This window comes from Mustelus asterias, chromosome 4, assembly GCF_964213995.1.
Source record: "Mustelus asterias chromosome 4, sMusAst1.hap1.1, whole genome shotgun sequence".
NCBI lineage: Eukaryota > Metazoa > Chordata > Chondrichthyes > Carcharhiniformes > Triakidae > Mustelus > Mustelus asterias.
In genome coordinates, this window is record NC_135804.1 from 140,962,790 (window position 1) to 140,988,617 (window position 25,828).

At 43.2% G+C, this 25,828-nt stretch overlaps 1 protein-coding gene across 5 annotated transcripts in view; it reads right to left on the bottom strand.

Moving 5' to 3' along the window:
* tfdp1a (transcription factor Dp-1, a) overlaps window positions 1-25,828 on the bottom strand; it is a 62,335-nt gene that overhangs the window by 35,198 nt on the left and 1,309 nt on the right. For 4 of the 5 annotated variants that reach the window (XM_078211838.1, XM_078211834.1, XM_078211837.1 and 1 more), the window contains exon 2: window positions 25,072-25,163. The exons of the other annotated variant lie outside the window; for it this stretch is intronic. In XM_078211838.1, coding sequence (XP_078067964.1) covers window positions 25,072-25,083 — 12 coding nt within the window. In that variant the 5' untranslated portion in view covers window positions 25,084-25,163. The remainder of the gene's footprint in view (window positions 1-25,071; window positions 25,164-25,828) is intronic. 5 annotated transcript variants of the gene reach the window in all.

Below are 25,828 nucleotides of genomic sequence, written 5' to 3' on the forward strand. Positions count from 1 at the left end.
CCCCCCTCGTTCATCTGAACTCCAGCGAAAACAATCCTAACCGAGTCAATCTCTCCTCATACATCAATCCCGCCATCCCCAGACTCAGCCAGGCAAACCTTCGCTGCACTCCCTCGAGGGCATCCTTCCTCAGAAAAGGCGACCAAAACTGCACACAATACTCTAGGTGTGGCCTCACCAAGGCCCTGTATAATTGCAACAACGCATCTCTGTTCCTGTACTCAAAACCTCTCGCAATGAAAGCCAACATGCCAATTTGCCTTCTTTACCACTTGCTGCATCAAATGCTTACCTTCAGTGACTGGTGCACAGGGACACCTAGGTCCCACTGCACACTCCCCTCTCAATCTACCACATTCATATAGTAATCTGCCTTCTTGTATTTGCTTCCAAAGTGAATAACCTCACACTTATCTAAATCATACTGCATCTGCCATTGATTTGCCCACTCACCCAACTTGTCCAGATCATGTGGAAGGATCTCTGCATCCTCGTCACAGTTCACCCTCCCACTCAACTTGGTATCATCTGCAAACTTTGAGATGTTATATTTTGTTCACTCACCCAAATCATTAATATAAATTGTGAATAGCTGGGGTCCCAGCACCGATCCCTGTGGCACCCCACTAGATACTGTCTGCCAATTTGAAAAGCACCCATTAATTCCTATTCTTTGTTTCCTCTCTGCCCAACCAGTTTTCTATCCATCTCAATACACTTCCCCCAATCCCGTGCGCTTTAATCTTACATGATAATCTCTGGTGCAGGACTTTGACACTTTCTGAAAGTCCAAATATACTACATCAACTGGTTCCCCCATATCAACTTGACTAGTTACATTTTCAAAGAATTCCAACAGATTTGTCAAGCATGATTTCCCCTTCATAAATCCACGCTGACTCTGTCTGTCTGATCCTGCCAATGCTTTCTAAATGCTCTGCTCTAAAGTCCTCGATAATGGATTTGAGAATTCTCCCCACGACCAACGTTAAGCTATAATTCCGTTTTCTCTCTACCTCCCTTTTTCAATATTGGAGTGACATTCGCTACCCTCCAATCTGCAGGGTCTGTCTATAGTATCCTGGAAGATGACCGCCAATGCATCCACTATTTCTAGAGCCACTTCCTCAAGTACTCTGGGATGTAGATTATCAGGCCCTTGGGATTTATCCGCCTTCAATCCCATCAGTTTTCCCAGCACCATTTCTCTACTAATATTGATCTCCCTCAGTTCTTCCCTCTCACTAAAGGACAGGTCAAAGCCAAGGAGAGACTTAAAAGATGTCATGGGCATAAGACAAAGGGGATGTGAATGATGCCATTAACGACTGAAGTAGAGCTAATAATGGCATAAAGATAGTAGAATATGTTAAGAGAAAAAAGGTCAGTGCTCAGTGGGAGCAAAACTAAAAACAAGGGACAGGTGGCCATATGGGGGAGGGTGGGGTTGTATTGGGGCAGCCTAATGGAACCAAAAAAACAAAAGGAGGAAGAAATTGCTAAGCAGATTATGGATACGTGTGGGGGTCACAGGGTAGTTGTCATGGGGGACTTTAACTTTCCAAATATTGATTGGAACCTTTGTAGGTCAAATAGTTTGGATGGGGCACTTTTTGTGCAGTGTGTGCAGGAGGGTTTCCTGACACAATATGTGGATAGGTCGACAAGGGGTGAGGCCACATTGGATTTGGTACTGGGAAATGAACCGGGCCAAGTGTTAGATTTGGTTGTGGGAGAGAACTTTGGAGATAGTGACCACAATTCGGTGTCTTTTGTTATTGCAATGGAGAGGGATAGGGCCGGACAGCAGGGCAAGGCTTACAATTGGGGGAGAGGTAATTATGATGCGATTGGGCAAGAATTAGGGGGCATAAGATGGGAACAGAAACTGTCAGGGAAAGGCACTGATGAAAAGTGGAACTTTTTCAAGGAACAAATACTGGGTGTCCTTGATAGGTATGTCCCTGTCAGGCAGGGAGGAAATGGCCGAGTGAGGGAACCGTGGTTCACAAAAGAGGTGGAATGTCTTGTGAAAAGGAAGAGGGAAGCTTATGTAGGGATGAGGAAATAAGGTTCAGATGGCTCGACTGAGGGTTACAAGTTAGCAAGGAACGAGCTGAAAAAGGGGCTGAGGAGAGCTAGGAGGGGACATGAGAAGTCCTTGGCGGGTCGGATCAAGGAAAACCCCAAGGCTTTTTACTCTTATGTGAGGAATAAAAGAATGACCAGGGTGAGGTTAGGGCCGGTCAAGGACAGTGGTGGGAACTTGTGTATGGAATCAGTAGAGATAGGCGAGGTGATGAATGAATACTTTTCTTCAGTGTTCACCAAGGAGAGGGGCCATGTTTTTCAGGAAGAGAAGGTGTTACAGGCTAATAGGCTGGAGGAAATAGATGTTCGGAGGGAGGATGTATTGGCAGTTTTGAATAAACTGAAGGTCGATAAGTCCCCTGGGCCTGATGCAATGTATCCTAGGATTCTTTGGGAGGCGAGGGATGAGATTGCAGAGCCTTTGGCTTTGATCTTTGGGTCCTCGCTGTCCACGGGGATGGTGCCAGAGGACTGGAGAGTGGCAAATGTTGTTCCTCTGTTTAAGAAAGGGAATAGAAATGACCCTGGTAATTATAGACCGGTTAGTCTGACTTCGGTGGTTGGTAAATTGATGGAAAAGGTCCTTAGGGATGGGATTTACGACCATTTAGAAAGATGCGGATTAATCCGGGATAGTCAGCACGGATTTGTGAAGGGCAAATCGTGCCTCACAAATTTGATAGAATTTTTTGAGGAGGTAACTAGGTGTGTTGATGAAGGTAGGGCAGTTGATGTCATATACATGGATTTTAGTAAGGCGTTTGATAAGGTCCCCCATGGTCGGCTTATGATGAAAGTAAGGAGGTGTGGGATAGAGGGAAAGTTGGCCGATTGGATAGGTAACTGGCTGTCTGATCGAAGACAGAGGGTGGTGGTGGATGGAAAATTTTCGGACTGGAGGCAGGTTGCTAGCGGAGTGCCGCAGGGATCGGTGCTTGGTCCTCTGCTCTTTGTGATTTTTATTAATGACTTAGAGGAGGGGGCTGAAGGGTGGATCAGTAAATTTGCTGATGACACCAAGATTGGTGGAGTAGTGGATGAGGTGGAGGGGTGTTGTAGGCTGCAAAGAGACATAGATAGGATGCAAAGCTGGGCTGAAAAATGGCAAATGGAGTTTAACCCTGATAAATGTGAGGTGATTCATTTTGGTAGGACTAATTTAAATGTGGATTACAGGGTCAAAGGTAGGGTTCTGAAGACTGTGGAGGAACAGAGAGATCTTGGGGTCCATATCCACAGATCTCTAAAGGTTGCCACTCAAGTGGATAGAGCTGTGAAGAAGGCCTATAGTGTGTTAGCTTTTATTAACAGGGGGTTGGAGTTTAAGAGCCGTGGGGTTATGCTGCAACTGTACAGGACCTTGGTGAGACCGCATTTGGAATATTGCGTGCAGTTCTGGTCACCTCACTATAAGAAGGATGTGGAAGCGCTGGAAAGAGTGCAGAGGAGATTTACCAGGATGCTGCCTGGTTTGGAGTGTCGGTCTTATGAGGAAAGGTTGAGGGAGCTGGGGCTGTTCTCTCTGGAGCGGAGGAGATTGAGGGGAGACTTAATAGAGGTTTATAAAATGATGAAGGGGATAGATCGAGTGAACGTTCAAAGACTATTTCCTCGTGTGGATGGAGCTATTACGAGGGGGCATAACTATAGGGTTCATGGTGGGAGATATAGGAAGGATATCAGAGGTAGGTTCTTCACGCAGAGAGTGGTTGGGGTGTGGAATGGACTGCCTGCAGTGATAGTGGAGTCAGACACTTTAGGAACATTTAAGCGGTTATTGGATAGGCACATGGAGCACACCAGGATGGTAGGGAGTGGGATAGCTTGATCTTGGTTTCAGATGAAGGTCGGCACAACATCGTGGGCCGAAGGGCCTGTTCTGTGCTGTACTGTTCTATGTTCTATTAAGATGGAGGGGAAAGTTCAAAGTCGAAAGCTGTTGAACTCAATGTTGAGTCCAGAAGGCTGCAATGTGCCTAATCGGAAGAAGTGTTGTTCTTCCAGTTTGTGTTGGGCATCAGTGGAACATTACAGCAGACTGAGGACGGATATGTGTGCATGAGAGTAAGATACTGAGTTGAAATGGCAAGCGACCGGAAGGTTGGGATCATGCTTGTGGACAGAGTGAAGGTGTTCTGCAAAGCAGTCACCTAGTCTGTGTTTAACTTTCCCCAACATAGAAAAGACTGCATTGGGAGCAGCAAATACAATAGACTAAATTATGAAAAGTGAAACGCTGCTTCATCTGAAAGGAGTGTTTGGCCCTTGGATAGTGAGGAGGAAGAGAAATGGGCAGTATTGCACCTTGTGATTGCATAAGAAGGTGCTATGGGAAGGGGATGAGGGGTTGGGGGCAATGGAGGAGTGGACCAAGGTGTCACAGAGGGAGTGATCCCTGTGCAATGCTGTCAAAGACGGTGATGGGGAAAGATATGTTTAATGGTGGCACCGTGCTGGAGTTAGTGGAAATGGTTCTAGGAGGCAGAGGAAGGGGGTTGTAGTATCTGCAAACTGAGATTCATTCATGGGATGTGGGTGCCACTGGCTAGGCCAGCATTTATTGCCCATGTGGATTTGATTTGATTTATTATTGTCACATGTATTAGTATACAGTGAAAAGCATTGTTTCTTGTTCACTAGACAAAGCATATTGTACATAGGGAAGGAAAGGAGGGAGTGCAGAATGTAGTGTTTCAGTGATCATTAGCGCGTAGAGAAAGATCAACTTAACATGAGTTAGATCTGGTCAAAAGTCTGATGGCAGCAAGGAAGAAGCTGTTCTCAAGTTGGTTGGTACATGACCTCAGAATCTTTTTCCCAACGGAAGGTGGTGGAAGAGAGAATGTCCGGGGCGCGTGATTATGCTGGCTGCTTTTCCGAGGCAGCAGGAAGTGTAGACAAGTGTCAATGGATGGGAGGCTGATTTCCCTGATGGACTGGGCTTTGTTCAAGGCCCTTTGTAGCTACTTGCAGCCTTGGACAGAGCAGGAGCCATACCAAACTGTGATACAACTAGAAAAGTATACTTTCTATGGTGCATCTGTAAAAGTTGGTAAGAGTTGTAGCAGACAAGTCAAATTTCCTTTGTCTTCTGAGGAAGTAGAGGCGTTGGGTGTGCTTTCTTAACTATAGGGTCGACCTGGAAGGACCAGGACAGATTGTTGGTGATCTGGACACCTAAAAACATGAAGCTCTCGACCATTTGAACTTCATCCCAGTCATCGTAGACAGGTGGATATCCTCCACTACGCTTCCTTATTAGTCAGGAAAATGAATTGGGGCAATTGGGATTAAAACCCGATATGTCCCCAGGGCCTAATGCTTTGTATCCAAGAGTGCTCAAGGAAGTGGCCCTAGAAATAGTGATCGCGTTGGTGATCATTTTCCAGCATTCTATAGACTCTGGAAGAATTCCAGTGGATTGGAGGGTAGCTAATGCAACCCCACTTTTTTAAAAAGGAGGGAAAAAACAGGGGAATTATAGACTGGCTAGCCTGACATCGGTGGTGGGCAAAATGCTGGAGTCAATTATTAAGGATATAATATTTGAGCATTTGGAAAGCAGTGACAGGATCAGTCCAAGTCAGCATGGGTTCGCCAAAGAGAAATTGTGCTGGACAAATCTGGAATTTTGAGGTTGAGACCAGTAGAGTGAACAAGGGTGAACCAGTGGTTTTGTGTATCTGGACTTTCAAGAGGCTTTTGACAAGGTCCCACACAAGAGATCAGGTGAGCAAAATTAAAGCTCATGGTATTGGGGGTAAAGCATTGATGTGGATTGAGAACTGGTTGGCAGACAGGAAGCAGAAAGTGGGAATAAACGGGTCCTTTTCAGATGGCAAGCAGTGACTAGTGGGGTACTGCAAGGTTCATTAATGTATATTGTGAATAGTTGGGACCCCAGCTGTTCGCAATATACATTAATGATTTGGATGAAGGAATTGAATGCAATATTTCCAAATTTGCAGACAACACTAAGCTGGCTGGCAGTGTGTGCTGTGAGGAGAATGCTAAGAAGGCTGTAGGGTGACTTGGACAGGCTGCTGAGTGGGAAAATACTTGGCAACTGCAATGCAGATAAATGGCAGGTTATCCACTTTGGTGGCAAAAACAGGAAGGAAGATTATCTGAATGGTGACAGTTTAGGAAAAGGGGAAGTGCAACGTGACCTGGGTGTCATGGTGGAACAGTCGCTCAAGGTTGGCATGCAGGTACAGCAGCCAGTGAGGAAAGCTAATAGCATGCTGGCCTTCATAGCAACAGGATTTGAGTATAGGATTAAGGATGTCTTGCTGCAGTTATAAAGAGGACAGCAGAAACGCTTTAGGGATGTTCTCAAAGCATTCCTGAAGAAATCAAACATCCCCATCAACTCATGGAAGTCCCTGGCATATAACCGAACAGAATTGAGAAGCTTTATTCCGGAAGACAAAGTACACTGAGAGACTTCAAAGTTGAGATGTTGAACAGAGGGGGAAAAGCTCCAAACCTCTCATCTACCCGATCCTTCAAGCACCATGTGCCCCATATGTAGCACAATCTGTAGATCATGCACTGGACTTATCTGCCAACTTAGAAGCCTAACCAGAGTCAAAGCAAGTCATCCTCTATTCTGAGGTACTGCCCAAGAAGAAAATGCCAATAACCACAACCAGACTTATGTTGCTTAGTTTTCAATCGTTTTGCGCTGTCTCCAAACTCTCATGCTAATTTTCTGCCTTCAATTTCCAGCTCCTCTTTTCTTCCTTCTGAATCTTAAAGTTTATTTATTAATGTCACAAGTAGGCTTACATTAACACTGCAATGAAGTTACTGGGAAAATCCTCTAGTCACCACACTAAGGCGCCTCTTCAGGTACACAGAGGGAGAATTTAGCATAGCCAATGCACCTAACCAGCACATCTTTTGGACTGTGGGAGGATACCAGAGCAAACGCAGACTCCAAACAGTCAGTGACCCAAGCCAGGAATCGAACCCAGATCCCTGGCACTGTGAGGCAGCAGTGCTAACCACTGTGCTGCCCTAACAGCTTCTATCGACCTGCTTAGATATTTTAAATCCTCCCCAACAAAACTAGTAAACTTGCCCACAGGTATATTAGTCCCAGCATTGTTAGGGAGCAACCTGCCCAACCAGTACCCTCCAAAGAGGGTCGCAATGCCCAAGGAACTAAAACCCTCACTAGAGTACCATCTCTCCAACCTCACATTCATCCCTTTCATCCTATTTCTGTACCCAATAGTACGTAGCATTAGGAGTAATCATGAGATTACTATCTTTGAGATCCTGCTTCTTAACCTTTTTAACTCCAAGTCTGCCTGGCGGACCCTAACCCGTTTTGCATCTGTCATTGGTACAATTATGGACCTTGACCTCTGGCTATTCACATTCCCCCTCCAGAATGCTTGCAGCCTGTGATATCCTTCACCCTGGCACCAAGGAGACAACATACCATCCTGGAATCACATCTGCTACGACAAAAATGCCTTTCTGCTCCCTTAAACCATAGAATACCCTGCAATTACTACTTTTGACCTTTCCCCGCTGTTAAGAGGGGTTCAGAAAACCCTGGGATTTAAAAACTAATAAAAGTACTGAACAAGGGAAATTAACTTAGAATAAAGCACCAGTGTGCCTTATACTTACCTTATAAAGGTGCTACTTGCATAGACACTTACAGAACTACTGCTATGAAAATTAAACACATTTTAGATGTAAACAAGCATTTTTGAATGTATTGCACACCTTGGCCAAAATGCAAACTGCCCTGAAGCATAATGGGAAGAGTAAACTAGAAAGGCCACATTCTTTGTGAACAATAAGCCACAGAATGTGTTAACAAAAAAGTCATGAAGCTCAAAATCTCATACTTTTAAAAAAATTCAAAAAGTATATAAATATATATAAAATAAAGTATTCAATTCTTACTGATAATATGGCACATTGAGGCGATGAAAATGTCACCTTGTCAACTCTGGCTTACGGTGAGAAAGCAACCGTTGAAACTTATGGATTTACGCAAGTGACGTCGCTAAGCAACAGTAAGTAGGAACTTCCAGATCCTCTAGACCAATGAATTCCTAATTCTGCTGGAAGGTAGGATGCAATTGGCCTAGGTAAATAACGTGTACTAATGCAATTGGAGCATTCAGTTAGGATGACAGGGTAGTCGGGAGAACTGAAGTTTCGAAAATGTATAACCGTTTTGCCATTGCATTGTAAACTTCAGAAAGGAGTTAGCGTGTCTGGCTGCCTTTCTCCCAGCACGTGTTGGTCAATAAATAAGTCTTTAACCAACATACTGTCGTTTGTGAGTCCGTGTTTAGCTGAGTTCAGCTCAATACTCACTTAGCACTTGAGAGAAAACCCCCGCTTCACCCGCCTTCCCTATAAAGCTGAGCCTCCCATGTAATGGCTAATTATTTCTGTTTGTGTTATCAATTTGCCCATCTTGTTCCAAACAGTGTGTAATAAAGAGTCTTTAATCTCTCTTTTTACCATTTTCCTACTTTGACCTTATTTTTTGGCGTACTCGTACATTTGTATGTTCCTTCCCTCCTGTCACACACTAGTGATCATTACCTGCATCACTACCTTGCATATGCCTCGTCCTTTCTCTTAATTTTCCAAATCTCCCCTCAGCTGTTCAGTTCACAGCTCAGCTTTGGCTCCACCCTCCAGAGGAACCAACACTCTTATCAGCATTCAGAACTGAACTAGATAGAGAGAGATGCTCTCAGCGGTCTTCTGAACCTTCTGTTCTCGCAGTCCCTGCAAGTTGCAATGACAGAGTGCTAAAATCCAGGAATTTGGTAAGTGAGAAAATACAAAGCAGAGGGAGGAGGTGCTATTTTGGATTTCACAAAAAGGAATGGTCCAAGAAAGGGAGCTGGAGCCAGCAAGGCCAGAGATCTGAAGTCAGTTGGCAGTAATTAGGTGTGCAGGTAGGCTATTTTTAAAAAACATTTGCTCTTGGGATTTGGACATCGCTGGCTGGACCTGCATTTATTGCCCATCCCTAATTACCCTTGAGGGGCATTTTAAGAGTCAACCTCATTGCTGTGGAGTCACATGTAGGCCAGACCGGGTTAGGTTTGGCAAATTTCCTTCCTCGAAGGAGATTAGTGAAGCAGATGGGTTGTTACGACAATTGTCTCATGGTCATTAGACTTTAATTGTAGATTTTTATCGAATTCAAATTTCACCATCGGCAACATGTGTTTAAACTGCTGCCCCCTCTATACTGGGGCAATAGTTTAAACACATACTGGAAAGATACAAGCATCTTAAAACTTAAGAGTAACAAGTTAAGCTCTATAATATGGCACCTTCCCATGCAATCACAGAAAGTGCAATACCGGCCCTTTATCTCTTCCCTCCTCACTGCTCAAGGCCCCAAATGGCCCTTTCAAGTTAAGCAGCATTGCACTTGTACTTTCAATTTGATTTACTGTATTTATTGCTCCCAATGCAGTCTCTTCTACATTGGGGAGACAAAACTTAGACCGAGTCTGCAAACATGACCTCAACTTCCCTGTTGCATACCATTTTAACTCAGCACCTTGCTCCTATGCTCCCACCTTGGCTTCCTGCAATGCTCCAATGAAACAGCATCTCATCTTCCGTTTGGGCATGTTGCAACACTTGGGACTCAATGTTGAACTGGCAATTTTAGTTTTTGACCTTTCACCAACTTAAACCGCAGTTTTTTTTAAACATCCCATACATGTAATGCCTTAACGCCCCCACCCTCCTACCCCAAAAAGGCCATCTGTTTTTTTGTTCTTGAAGTTGTTACTTTTAGTTGCAATTTCTACAGCTCTAATTCATTCACCCTCCCTTTCAGTCCTGACAAAGTGTCAAAGGACTCGAAACAATAACTATTTCTCATCGGTAAAAGTTTGTGTTTTTGTCACAAGTTAGGCTTCATTAACACTGCAATGAAGTTACTATGAAATTCCCCAGCTGTCACACTGCCCATTTGGGTACACTGGGGGAGAATTTAGCATTGCCAATGCACCTAACTAGCATGTCTTTCAGACTGTGGGAGGATCTAGAGCACCCGAGGAAACCCACGCAGACATGGGAAGAATATGCAGACTCCACACAGACAGTGACCCAAGTCGGGAATAAATCCTGGGTCCCTGGCACTGTGAGGCAGCAATGCCAACCACTGTGCCACCATGCCAAGATGCTGGTAGACCTGCTGAGTTTTTCCATATCCTCTGTTCATATGATGATGGATAAGCATTGTGATATTCTAAACTTGAAATCTAATCAACTAACTGAAAACAAAATAAGGTAGATGATAGTGTGCAGCTATAGCACATGGGAACTGGTCCAAGGGAACCATGTCTGCAGCAAGTGTCTGCAGTTACAGGAATTTTGGTTCAGAGTCGTTTAGCTTTAGACAAACTTTGGGCATTGTGATCCATCAAGGGGGAGGAAAGTTACCTGAACACTGTTCCAAGAGGCAGTTACACTCCTAAGGCTAGGTACTTCAGAGTTGGTCTACGGTCAGGGGCAGGAGTGTGTGACTGTAAGGGAGGCAGGTATGGGGATCCAAAGGTAGCACCGGAGGAGCTTCGGCCCTTCTAATTTTCCAGCAGGTTCTATGTTCTTGCAGAATGTGTGGAAGAGTAGGGATTGCAGGGAAAATCTGCAAACTAACAACAGCACTGTGGTACAGAGTGACATACAACTGGATGGAGCAAGAAGCAATTTAATTTAATATGGCACAGTATATTTAACGAGACATACTGCTCTCTGCAGCCCAGAGTCAGTGTGCCCAAGGCTGTGCTGTCTGACCAGTGCCAGGGTCATGGACAGCTCTTCATGGCTGGACAGGAACTAGGAATGGGTAGGGAAAGATTCAGTTGTTATGGTCCATGTGGGTACCAATTACATTGGATTAAGAAAGAAGTTCTGCTGAGGAAGTATGAACAACTAGGGACTAAATGTAAATGCAAAGGTAATAAATCTCTAATACTACCTGAACTCCCAGAAAACTAGCATAATGTTGTTAAAATCAGAGCGTATGACTCAAAGATTGGTGTGGGAAAAATTAGTTTTGATTCACGGGACACTTATACTGTGGAAAGAGGCAGCTGTACCACTGGGTGGCCTTCACATGAACCATTCTGGGTCCAGCGCACGGGGAATTGTATAACTGGAGCCGTAGAAAGGGCTGTAAACTAAATAGTTGTGGGGAGGTTTGGCCTGAGGAGAGATTTGGAAAATTGAAGTGAAAGTACAAAGCAATAGGATAGGAGGAAAAGAGCATACAACTTAAGACTGCACCAACAAACAAGGTCAGAGTAGGAAAATGGCAAAAAGGCAGAACTAAAAACTCTTTAAAGTTTGCAGCATTTGGAACAAGATGGATGAATTGACAGCATAAGCAGAAATAAGTATATGATATGATAGCCATTACAGAGGCATGGTTGCAAAGTGACCACGGTTGAGGCTAATATTCAAGAGCATTTAACATTTCAGAAGGACAAGAAAAGAAAAGATGAGGTAGCTTGGTTAATAAAAGGCACAGTTGTAAGCCATGATCCTGATTTGCAGGATCTAAACGGGAGCGGCACGGTAGCACAGTGCTTAGCACTGCTGCTTCACAGCGCCACAAACCCAGATTCGATTCCTGGCTTGTGTCAGTGTGTGTGGAATTTGCACGTTCTCCGTCTGTGTGGGTTTCCTCCGGATGCTCCGGTTTCCTCCCACATTCTGAAAGACGTGCTGATTAGGTGCATTGATCCGAACAGGCGCCATTGTGGCGACTAGGGAATTTCACAGCAACTTCATTGCAGTGTTAATGTAAGCCTTACTTGTGACTAATAAATAAACTTTAACTTTAAACATAGAATCAGTCTGGGTGGGAAAATAAATGTCAAAGGAAAGAAGCAATTGTGGGGGACCTTCCCAACAATAGCTACCCTGTAGGACAGAGAATCAATCAAGAAATAATGAGGGCTTGTTCTTTTCATTTTATTACTCATGGGATGTGGGTGCCGCTGTCTAGGTCAGCCGCCTTCTTGAAAGACAGGTACTGCAAAAATAATGGGAGGCTTTGATCATCATATAGATTGGACAATTCAAATTGGCAAAGGTAGCTTGGAAGATGAGTTCATAAGAATGTATTTGGGACGGAATACATTTTGGAACCAACCGGGAAACAGGCTACATTAGATCTGGTAAAATATAATGATGTGGAGATGCTGGCGTTGGACTGGGGTAAACACAGTAAGAAGTCGCAACGCCAGGTTAAAGTCCAACAAGGTTATTTGGTAGCAAAAGCCACTAGCTTTCGAGCGCTGCTCCTTTGTCAGGTGAGTGGGAATTCTGTTCTCAAACAGGGCATATAAAGACAAACTCAATTTACAAAATAATGGTAGTGTCTGCAATGGTCTCCCCAATGTACCATGCTTCGGGACATCCTTTCCTGCAGCGTATCAGGTAGACAGCATTGGCAGAGTTGCAAGAGTATGTACTGTGTACCTGGTGGATGGTGTTCTCACGTGAGATGATGGCATCCGTGTCGATGATCCGACACGTCTTGCAGAGGTTGCTGTGGCAGGGTTGTGTGGTGTCGTGGTCACTGTTCCACAGATGAATGACCACCGCTCGACAATCACCAGGCAAGAGTGCTCTCTTCCTGTTGGGGAACACTTCAGCGGTCACAGGCATTCGGCCTCTGATCTTCGGGTAAGCATTCTCCAAGGCGGCCTTCACGACACACGACAGCGCAGAGTTGCTGAGCAGAGACTGATAGCCAAGTTCCACACACGAGGACGGCCTCAACCGGGATCTTGGGTTCATGTCACACTATCTATCTGTAACCTCCACGACTTGCCGAGGCTTGCAAAATCTCACTAACTGTCCTGGCTGGAGACAATGCACATCTCTTTAACCTGTGCTTAACCCTCTCTCCACTCACATTGTCTGTACCTTTAAGACTTGATTACCTGTAAAGACTCGCATTCCAACCATTATTTTGTAAATTGAGTTTGTGTCTTTATATGTCCTATTTGCGAACAGAACTCCCACTTACCTGACGAAGGAGCAGCGCTGCGAAAGCTAGTGGCTTTTGCTACCAAATAAACCTGTTGGACGCTAACCTGGTGTTGTGAGACTTCTTACAAAATATAATGAAACAGAATTAATTTAAGGACTCGTCGCAAAGGATCCTATAGATAAGTGTGATCATAACATTCAATTTGATAGAGAGAAATGTAGTTCTGATACTACTGACTAAAACTTCATAAAGGCAATTAAAGGGTAGATAGACAGAGTTGGCGGACGTGGAATGCAGAAACAGGTTGAAAGGTAAGATGGTAGAGAAGCAATGGCCGAGTTTTAAAGATTTTAAGAAGGTATTTCATAACTCTGAACCAAGATATATTCAACTGAGAATGGAAAAACTGATGCACCATCTGTGGCTAACTAAGAAAGTTAAGGATGGTATCAAATTTAAAAATGTACAATGCTGCAAAGATTAATGGCAGGATAGAAGATTGGGAAAAGTAGAAACTAGCAAGGCAAAAATGGGGGAAAATCAAACAATGGGAGAAACCGAAAGAAAATGGGAGAAAATTAGCAAGAAATATAAAAACAAAGTAAAAGCTTCTACAGGTACATAAAAAGGATAGAAGATAATGATCATTAGAGGGCAAGACTGGGTAATTAACAATGGAATAAGGAAATGGCTGAGACTTTGAACCTGTCTTAGCAGTAGAAAACACAAAATGGGGCCTAAGGGGGGGGGGTATAGAAAAACAGGGGTAAATGAAGGGAGAAACATAAAACAATGACGAGAGAAAATATATTGGGAAAACTAATAGGACTAAAGGCTGGTGGGTCCCCAGGACCAAATGGCCTGCATTCAAGAGTCTTAGAGGAAGTGGCTGCAGAAATGGCGAATGCATTGGTTGCAATCTTCCAAGATTCCCTAGATTCTAGGAAGGTCCAAGCAGCTCGGAAAACCACAAATGTAACATTATTTGAGGGAGACTGGAAGCAGGAACCTATAGGCCAGTTCGTCTAACACCTGTCATTGGGAAAACGTTAGAATCCATTACTGCGGAGGCAATAGTCTGACACTTAAAAAATTACAACATCAGGCAGAGTTAGAATGGTTTTGTAAAAAGGACTGTTTCACAAATTTATTAGAGTTCTCTGTGGATGTGACAAGCAGAATGGATAAAGGGGAACTAGTAGCCGTGTTGTATTGGATTTCAATTGGGAATTTGATAAGGAACCACATAAATGATTACTACACAAAATCAGAGCTCATGGTGTAGGGGGTGATATATTAGCATTAATAGTTCTGGATGGCATAGTGGCACAGTGGCGAGCACTGTGAAGCATCTGGGTTTGATTCCAGCCTTAGGTGACTATTTGTGTGGAGTTTGTGCAATCCCCCATATTTGTGTAGGTTTCCTCCGAGTGCTCTGGTTTCTTCCCACAGTCCAAAGATGTGTAGGTTAGGTGGATTGGCCATGGTTTGTGTGAGGGGTTACAGGGATAGTGTGGAGGGGAGGTGGGTCTGAAATGATGCTCTTTTGGAGAGTTGGTACAGACTTGATGGGCCCAAAGGACTTCTTCTGCACTGAAGGAATTCTATGAATAGAAGATTGGCCAACTAACTGAAAACAGAGTCAGGATAAATTAGTTATTTTCATGTAGACAAGCTGTAACTAGTGGAGTGCCATAGGGATCGGTACTGAGGTCTGAACTATTTTATGATCTTTATTAATGACTTGGATGAAGGGACTGAAGCCAAATCTGCAGATGTTAGAAAGATAGGTAAGAAATCAAGTTGCGAGAAATACATGAAAGGTCTCAAAAGGTACATGAAGCAAGTGGGCAAAAATTACCAGAAAATGAAAGGAAGGGACAAAACATGTGAATGTCATTTTGCAACCAGGAATTATACAAGTGTAGGAAAATTTGATAATAGAACAAACTTAAAGATTTTGTGTCTGAATGCACAAAGCATTCAGAACAAAATTAATAAGAACAAAGAACAGTACAGCACAGGAAACAGGCCCTTCGGCCCTCCAAGCCTGTGCCGCTCCTTGGTCCAACTAGACCAATCGTTTGTATCCCTCCATTCCCAGGCTGCTCATGTGACTATCCAGGTAAGTCTTAAACGATGTCAGCGTGCCTGCCTCCACCACCCTACTTGGCAGCGCATTCCAGGCCCCCACCACCCTCTGTGTAAAAAACGTCCCTCTGATGTCTGAGTTATACTTCACCCCTCTCAGCTTGAGCCCATGACCCCTCGTGATCGTCACCTCCGACCTGGGAAAAAGCTTCCCACTGTTCACCCTATCTATACCCTTCATAATCTTGTATACCTCTATTAGATCTCCCCTCATTCTCCGTCTTTCCAAGGAGAACAACCCCAGTCTACCCAATCTCTCCTCATAGCTAAGACCCTCCATACCAGGCAACATCCTGGTAAACCTTCTCTGCACTCTCTCCAATGCCTCCACGTCCTTCTGGTAGTGCGGCGACCAGAACTGGACGCAGTACTCCAAATGTGGCCTAACCAGCGTTCTATACAGCTGCAACATCAGACTCCAGCTTTTATACTCTATACCCCGTCCTATAAAGGCAAGCATACCATATGCCTTCTTCACCACCTTCTCCACCTGTGTTGCCACCTTCAAGGATTTGTGGACTTGCACACCTAGGTCCCTCTGTGTTTCTATACTCCTGATGACTCTGCCATTTATTGTATAACTCCTCCCTACATTATTTCTTCCAAAATGCATCACTTCGCATTTATCCGGATTAAACTCCATCTGCCACCTCTCCGCCCAATTTTCCAGCCTATCTATATCCTGCTGTATTGCCCGACAATGCTCTTCGCTATCCGCAATTCCAGCCATCTTCGTGTCATCCGCAAACTTGCTGATTACACCAGTTACACCTTCTTCCAAATCATTTATATATATCACAAATAGCAGAGGTCCCAGTACAGAGCCCTGCGGAACACCACTGGTCACAGACCTCCAGCCGGAAAAAAAAAATGAAGTAACAGCGCAAAGAGAGACGAAGGGTTATGATTTGGTGGCAATTACTGAGACATAGTTACAAGGAGACCAGGGCAAGGAATTGAATATGCAAGGGTACTCAATATTTCAGAAGGATAGTCAGAAAGAAAAAGAAGGTGGTGTAGCTTTGCTAGTGAAGGAAGGGATCATTGCTATAGTGAGAAATTATATAAGCACTGGAGATCAAAATGTGGAATCAGTTCAGGTGGAAATAAGAAATAGCAAAGGAAAGAAGTCACTAGTGGGAGCAATCCATAGGTCCCCAAACAGTAGTTCTGCAGTGGGACACAGTATAAACCAGGAAATACTGGGGACTTGTAAGAAAGATGCAGCTATAATCATGTGGGATTTTAATTGGATTAACCAAATTGGAAAAGGTAGCCTCAAGGGAGAGTTCATTGAATGTATTAGAGATTGTTTCATGGATCAATATGTTGTGGAACAAACCAGAAAGCAGACTATCCTGGATTTGGTATTGTGTAATGAACAGGGATTAATTAATGACCTCATAGTTAAGGATCCTTGAGGGAAGAGTGATCATAGAATGATTAAATTCAAAATTCAGTTTGAGGGTGAGAAACTGGAGTCCCACACTTGCAAAACTAATTACGCAGTCGTGAGGACAGGCTTGGCCCTAGTGGATGTGCACTGGTAGATATTCAATGCCTCCCAACTAAAATACTTTCCAGAGAGGAAAAAAGGATTGTAAGAGGAGAAAATATACATCCATGACTAAGCAAGGAAGTTAGACAACAAAGACAAAATATAATGCACACCAAATTGCAAAGGCCAGTGGCAGGCTGGAAGATGTTGGAAAACTTGTAAAGAGATCAACAAAGGGTTACTAAAAAAGTAACTATCCCTTTAAAATAGGGAAGTCTTCCTATAACTGTAGAGAATTGATCTGACTATGCCTAGAATACAATGTACAGTTCAGATGTCCTTACTTGAGACATATACTTGCATTGGAAGCAGTTCAGAGAAGGTTTGATAGGCTGAAGGGGTTGTCTTTTCAGGAAAGATTGAGCAGGTTGGGTTTATATGCATTGGAATTTAGAAGAATGAAACATGATCTTATTAAGACACAAAAGATTCTGAGGTGGGTGTTGCTATGATAGATGTTGAGGATATTTCACCTAGTGAGGGAATTTAGAACTAGGGAGTTAAGAATAAGGAGTCTCCCATTTAAGAGACAGGTGAGCAAGAATGTCATTTCAGATGGTCATTAGTGTTTGGAATTCACTCCCCTAAGGAGTAGTAGAGGCTGGGTCATTGAATATATTCAAGGCTGAGTTAGACCGATTTTCGATCAATAAGGAAGTCAAAGGTTATAGAGGATAGGCAGGCAACTGGATTTAAGGTTACATTCAGATCTGCCACAATTTTATCAAATGGTGGAGCAGGCTTGATGGGCCAAATGTCCGAATCCTGTTCTTATTTTCTATGAGTTCTTAATCTGTGGGGTGATCACTTCCTGAAACATGCAATGCAAAAAATACTCATTCTCATGGACGGACTGCAATGACATTAGCTGTTGCACAGCTCCAAAGCCCATAGCTCACACTCCTCCAAATGACGTCACTTCCTGCAGCTATGGTAATCCAGGACACTGGGAAGCCTTCTGGAGTTCCGACATGGCACACAACATGGATTCCCCAAGACTGGAGTGCCTTACATGCTGCAATTTGTTAGATTAACCCATTTAATATCAAAATATTCTTATTACTTTTCTTAATTTACTAAACAAAACGTTCTTCAGCTATAGTTGGCTTGTTCAGTTATCTAATTATAGTCTTCAACCTATTTGATAACCTTGAAGCTATTTACCCAAGGTATTAACTTTTATCATTGGAAAGTAATTTAGACCAAACACCTAACTCTGGAGAGGGGGAAACAAAGTTCTAACACACACCAATAATTTGCAATAGCTTATCTTCCTGGTCCCACATCTCTACTTCTGGTACAGCCCAAGAAATAATCCCCCCTCCCCCCCATTTCTTATCTACATTCTATCCTTTGGCGATATCGTTCAGAAACACTGTTAATGTTCACAATTATGCTGATGACACAAAACACCACCTCAAACATCACATCTCATTTCCTCCACAGATGCTAAATTGCCCCAATCTTGTCCAACAGATGAAGGTATGGAACTCGGAGAGAAATTGCAAGGTTCTTGAGCAAATTGACATAGGGAAGCATAAGCTTTGGAGGTGTTGGCAGACTTAAAAGTGGATAAATCTCCAATCTATTGTGTCCCAGGATACTGTAGGAGTGCAGAGGGACCTGGGGGTCCTTGTGCATGAATCGCAAAAACTCAGTTTGCCGGTGATCAAGAAGGCAAATGGAAAGTTGGCCTTTATCGCGAAGGGGATGAAGTATAAAAGCAGGAGGTCTTGCTGCAATTGTACAAGGTACTGGTGAGGCCGCAACTGGAGTACTGTGTGCAATTTTGGTCCCCTTATTTGCGGAAGGATATATTGGCCTTGGAGTGAGTACAGAGAAGGTTCACCAGGTTGATACCGGAGATGAGGGGGTTAGCTTGTGAGGAGAGATAGAGTAGATTGGGCCTGAACTCGTTGGAGTTTAGAAGGCTGAGGGGAGATCTTATAGAGACATATAAGACAATGAAGGGGCGAGACAGGGTGGAGGCAGAGAGATTCTTTCCACTTAGAAAGGAAACAAGAACTAGAGAACACAGCCTCAAAATAAGGGGGAGTCAATTTAGAACAGAGTTGAGGAGGAACTTCTTCTCTCAGAGGGTAGTGAATCTCTGGAGTTCTCTGCCCATTGAAGCAGTTGAGGCTACCTCGTTAAATATGTTTAAGTCACAGGTAGATAGATTTCTGATCAATAAGGGAATTAAGGGTTATGGGGAGCGGGCAGGTAAGTGGAACTAAACCACTATCAGATCAGCCATGATCTTATTGAATGGTGGGGCAGGCTCGAGGGGCTAGATGGCCTACTCCTGCTCCTATTTCTTATGTTCTTATGCAAGGGAGGAGATTGCAGGGGCTCGGACTCAAATTTTTAATTTCTCTCTGGCCACAGTCCTCCAGAGGACTGGAGTACTGTAATGTGGTTCCGCTATTTAAGAAGGGTTGTAGAGATAAGCCAGGGAACTACAGACCAGTGAGTCTCACATCAGTGGTAGTTTTAAAGTTTACTGATTTGTGTCACAAGTAGGCTTACTACAATGAAGTTACTGTGAAAATCCCCTAGTCGCCACACTCCGGCACCTGTTCAGGTACATTGACGGAGAATTTAGTATGGCAAATGAACCTAATCAGGATGTCTTTAGGACTGTGGGAGGACACCGGAGCACCCAGAGGAAACCCAGGGTGAATGACACAGTGAGAATGTGCAGACTCCACACAAACAGTGATCCAAACCAGGAACTGAACCCAGGTCCCTGGCACTGAGGCAGCAGTGCTAACCACTGTCACCATGCTTCCCCAGATAGGGAAACTATTGGAGAAAATTCTGGAGGAGAGAATTTATCTCCACTTGGAGAGGCAAGGCTTAATTAGGGATAGTCAGAATGGCTTTGTCAGAGGGAGGATCATGCCTAACAAATTTGATTGAATTTTTTTTGAGATGGTGCCCAGGTGCAAAGATGAGGGTAGTGCAGTTGATGTAGTTTATATGGATTTCAGCAAAGCCTTTTGTCTACGTCCCATAGGGGAGACTTATAAAGGTAAATGCACATGGAATACAGGGTAAATTGATAAAGTAGATTCAAAATTGGCTCAGTTGGGGAATTTCACAGTAACTTCACTGCAGTATTAATGTAAGCCTTACTTGTGACTAATAAATAAACTTTTAAAAAGTTGTAAGCTGATGATAGAAGACTGCTTTAGTGACTGGAAGCCTATCACATGGATCTGTGCTGGGCCTCTATATGGGGGGTAGAATTAGTAAGTTTGGGAATGACACAAAGATTAGCCAACCACTCGGCCAGAGTGTCTTGGGCGACAAGACGGGCTGGTCAAATGGACAGATAAGTGGCAGATGGAATTTAACCCTGAAAAGAGAGAGGTGATACACTTTGTAAAGAGTAATTTGACAAAGTAGTATCCAATGAATGGCATGACACTAGGAAGTTCTGTGGGACAAAGGGACCTTGGCATGCTTGTCCGTAGATCTCAAGGCGGAAGGGCATGTTAGTAGGGTGGTGAAAAACATTTGGGGCATTTGCTGTATCAATTGAGGCACAGGTTGCAAAAGCAGGGAAGTCATGTTAGATTGTATCGAACTTTGGTGAGGCCACAGCTAGAGCACTGTGCGCTGTTCTGGTCGTCACATTATAGGGAGGATGTAATTGCACTGGAGTGGGAGCAGAGGAGATTCATCAGGATGCTACTTGGGTTGGAACATTTAAGTTATGGAGAGAGATTGGGTAGGCTTGGCGCGTTTTCGTTGGAGCAGAAAAGACTGAGGGGTGACCCGATCAAGGTGTACAAGATTATGGGGCATGGACAGAGTGGATAGGGAGCAGCTGTTCCCCTTAGTTGAAGGGTCAGTCACGAGGGGACACAAGTTAAAAGGTAAGTAGCAGGAAGTTTTGGGGGTGATAAGGGAAATAACTTTACCCAGAGGGTGGTGAAGATCTGGAATGCGCAGCCTGGGAGAGTGGTAGAGCCATGTTGCCTCACAACCTTTAAAAAGTACCCGGATGAGCAGTTGGTGCGACATAATATTTAAGGCTTTAGGCCAAGTATTGGTAACTGGGATTAGGTGGAGGTCAGATGTTTCTCACGTGTCAGTGAACTTGATGGGCAGAAGGGCCTCTTCTGCACTATACGATTCTCTGAATACTGAATGAACAGAAATTCCCCAATTAAATACTAATAAGACAAAAGCCATTCTCTTCAGTGCCCACTACAAGCTCCAAAACCAAACTACCAACTCCATCCATCTCCAACAACTGTGAGGCTGAAGCAGACTGTTTGCAAACTTGATGTCATACTTGACGCAGATGTTTTGGCTACATTTCTATGTCATCTTCAAGACCACCTACTTCCAACAAGTGCCCGACCTCAACTCATCTGCAGCAGGAAACCTCAACTATGCTATTTTTACCTCTACACTTGACCACTCCACTACATCCCTGGCCAGCTTCCTACATTCTGTAAACCTGGGGTCATCCAAAACTGTGGCCCGTGCTCTTAATTGCACCAAGTTCTGAACACCAATTGCCATTGCGACCACTGACCAACTATAGCTCCCAAACAGACCATACCTCAATCTTTCTTGCTTTTAAATCCCTCACCTGTGTAATACCCACCAGCCTCACAGCCCTATGCGGTATCTACACCTCTAATTTTGGCAGCTTGAGCACCAGGGATTTTAATTGTTCCATCAATGGTGGCAGTGCTTTTAGCAGCTTAGGCCCACTCTGGAATTCCTTCCCTACACTGCTCCACATCTCTCTCCTTTACATTCTTAAAATCTGCCTCTTTGACCAAGCTTTTAGACCATCTGCCCTAATACGGTTTGCATGGCTCAATTTCAAATTTTGCCTTAAACACACCTGCAAAGTATCTTGGTATATGTTATTATATTAGAACTGCGATATAAATACAAGTTATTGTTGGTGTATAAAGTATAAACTAAGAGATAATCGTCATTTTATTTAAATAATTAACATGTAAAGATACAGAAGAACTTGACTGAATTTTTTGAGGAAGTAACTGTGTCGATGAAGGTAGAGCAGTTGATGTCATATACATGGATTTTAGTAAGGCGTTTGATAAGGTCCCCCATGGTTGGCTCATGAAGAAAGTAAGGAGGTGTGGGATAGAGGGAAACTTGGCCGATTGGATAAGTAACTGGCTATCTCAATGAAAACAGAGGGTGGCGGTGGATGGAAAATTTTCAGACTGGAGACCAGTTACCAGCGGTGTACCACAAGGATCAGTGTTTGGTCCTCTGCTATTTGTGATTTTTATAAATGACTTGGAAGAGGCGGCTGAAGGTGGATCAGTAAATTTGCGGATGACACCAAGATTGGTGGAGTAGTGGATGAGGTGAAGGGCTGTTGTCGGCTGCAATGAGACATTGATAGGATGCAGAGCTGGGTCAAAAAATGGCAGATGGAGTTTAACCCTGATAAGTGCGAGGTGATTCATTTTGGTAGGACAAATTTGAATGCGGATTACAGGGTCAAAGGTAGGGTTCTGAGGAATGTGGAGGAACAGAGAAATCTTGGGGTTCATATCCACAAATCTCTGAAGGTTGCCACTCAAGTGGATAGAGCCGTGAAGAAGGCCTAGAGTCTGTTAGCATTTATTAACAGGGGGTTTGAGTTTAAGAGCCGTGGGGTTATGCTGCGACTGTACAGGACCTTGGTGAGACCACATTTGGAATATTGTGTGCAGTTCTGGTCACCTCACTGTAAGAAGGACGTGGAAGCATTGGAAAGAGTGCAAAGGAGATTTACCAGGATGCTGCCTGGTTTGGAGGGTAGGTCTTATGAGGAAAGGTTGAGGGAGCTAGGGCTTTTCTCTTTAGAGCGGAGGAGGTTGAGAGGTGACTTAATGGAGGTTTATAAGATGATGAGGGGGATAGATAGAGTGGACGTTCAGAGACTATTTCCTCGGGTGGATGTAGCTGTTACTAGGGGGCATAACTATAAGGTTCGTGGTGGAAGATATAGGAGGGATGTACGAGGTAGGTTCTTTACTCAGAGTGGTTGGGGTGTGGAATGGACTGCCTGCTGTGATAGTGGAGTCGGACACTTTAGGAACTTTCAAGCAGTTATTGGATAGGCACATGGAGCACACTAGAATGATAGGGAGTGGGAAAGCTTGATCTTCGTTTCGGAAAAGGTTCGGCACAACATCGTGGGCCGAAGGGCCTGTACTGTGCTGTACTGTTCTATGTAACTACTAAAGCACATCATGGACAATGAACTAATTCACAGGTAAATCAGCTTGGATCTCAAATATTAATTATATAATCAATCATTTTTTAATGCAGTGTGTTATAATGATCTGGCATGCACTTGCCTGAAAGGGCAGGGGAGCAAATACAATAGTAACTTTGAAATGGAAATTGGATATTTACTTGAAAGTAAACCTGTAAAGGTATAGGGAAAGAACAAGGGTGTGGGACTAATTGGACAGCTTTATCAAATAGTCAGCACAGATACAATAGGCCAAATGTACTCCTCCTATGTTGTATAATTCTTAGAAAATCTATTCCAAGTTTGCAGTGAGTACCTCAGAAGTCAGCATTGGGTCCATTGCTCTTACTGATATGCACTGGACCTGGACTAGGGGACACAGGATGTAATTTTATGGTTTGCAGATGACATGTACCTACTGGGTATAGGTCACAGCATACACTATCCCCAAGTGGAACGCAATTTGGGATTGGCGACTCCAGAGCACACATGACAGTCTAGACTGGTACCTATAATGTAATTGATTCCGTATATAATAACGAGAAACAGAGATTTTTTGTTTAAGGTTACTTTGTTGTAGCTTTACTCTAAATGTAGAAGAAATTAAATCAGAGTTGCCATTCCACATCCCTATCCAATGACCTCCTGGAAGGACATGTGGCACAGATTGGGTTTGGTTATTTCCACATATTTCTTCAGCCCCAGCCCCTTATATTGACCATCCAAGATCACTTGCAAATACCCACTTCGGTAGTTCACCGTCAGACCAAAGTTGCCTGTAAAGCAATAATCCAGAAAGAACTGTTGCCTTGCCAAATGAAAGGGCAAGAGAAAAACATTTTTTTAAAAATTAGCTGACATGATAAATTTACTTAATGAATTAAGTCCATACCAGCCTCTAGCTATTAAACTGGTGAGGATTTTCTCCTGTGGAGATAGAGAAAGCATTTATCAATCACACAGACCCTCTCTTTACAGGGATAATAAATTAAACTGTTGACCACTAAAATTTAGCAGCCAAACAATTTAGCAGCAAAGATTATCAGGCAATTATGACTTTTGACACAGTGATGCAGTAAACTGTTTACTGTGTAACAGCATAGAATTATCAATCCTACACAACTCCTCCTTAAATGGCAAAAAAGGCGAAGGGCCATGGTTCACACTGTAGGTCATATCCTGATTTAAGAGAACAGCAGGAAGTATTACAAAGACAGAAAATGCTGGAAACGCTCAGCAGGTCTGACAGCATCTGTGGAGAGAGAATAGAGCCAACATTTCAAGGCAGGATGACCCTTTGTCAGAGTTTCGTCAGGATGACCTTTCATCAGAGTATTTTGCTTTTTTTTATTAAAGCAGGAAGCATTGACGAGCAAAGTTGAAATTTTAAATGGCTCAGGATCACAGGAGGAAGAAATAATCTGGGAGTGGGTTAAACTTTTAATTTCAAAAGTGTGGGGATGAAGCATTCATGCTAGAATGAGATGTCTGTTGATGTAATCCAGAATATTTTCATTATCTATTCAGATCTTTTAATACATTGTATTGAGGGGTACAGTGCATTGGCAGAATTCCTGTTTTGTAGGTGAGGCATTAAGTTAAGGCCCCATCCAGCTGTTCAAGAGGACATAAAGATCCATGGTACTTGGAAGAACAGTGGATCCAGTGGTACTATGTATCTGAAGAACAGTTGATCCATCATGGTACTATTTGAGTAAGGAGTTTTCCTTTTATCTTGGTCAATATTCCATTCTCACCAATTACCACAAAAAAGATCAAATCATTCATCTCACTTCATGTTGGTGAATCTTGGCCGCCAAATTTGCCAATAACCACAGCTCAAAAGTAATTCTTTTGATGTAAAGTATGTCAGCAAAGTCCTAAGAGATTATAAATAGAGGCTGTCTACTATCCTACTGCAAATAAGGTGAGTGTTAGTTGATGTTAAAGAATATTGTTTTGCAATAGTTTATGAATAAGGCTATATTTCTGGCAAAATACAAGACTTACATCTTTGGCCATGTTAATGATTCTTTTATTGCTGAATTTTGGATACTTCTGTTGCCAAAGCTAGAACATGTAGGATTTCACCTAAACAGTACCTAAATAGAAAAGAATGGAATTAAATGAATATTTAAGTCAGGTTCTTTGTTCCAAAATTAAACAAAAATTGTTACGCATGTCTTAATTCAAATCAGTTCCACATAAATTAAACATTCTTAACTGGCTTATCATATATAAAGCTACATTACAATACAAAACAACATTGTAATTTTGCTCAGCTATGCAGTCAATCCTTTTCATTATATTCTGTGGCTTTTAACTTTTTAAAGATTATAGACATTTGCTTGAAGTAATATTTGGAAATATTGCTAAGCACAAATACCATAGGCAATGGATAACTAAAGCTTGGTAATGTATGCAAGCAAAAACTTAATTTGGAAATTACTGAAACAGATTGCTGGGGCCTAGTACTCCCTAAGCAACTAGGTAAATGGTGCAAAACCTGATAAAATGATCTGCAGTTCATATTATGTACCCTACATCAAAACCTTTGATCACCAGTATTACTTTTGCAAAGTAATGTCAAATACAAAAGGAATGAGGATATATTGAGACAAAACGTTAACACAACTGATCCTGCAGATCACCCAGCAACAAGGCCTCGCCAGGCCTCATGGCCTACCCACCAAATACAGGAATATGAAATACAAACACTGTCACATTTAATAATCGCAAGGATTTTGTTTTCGTGCTAAAGACCCAG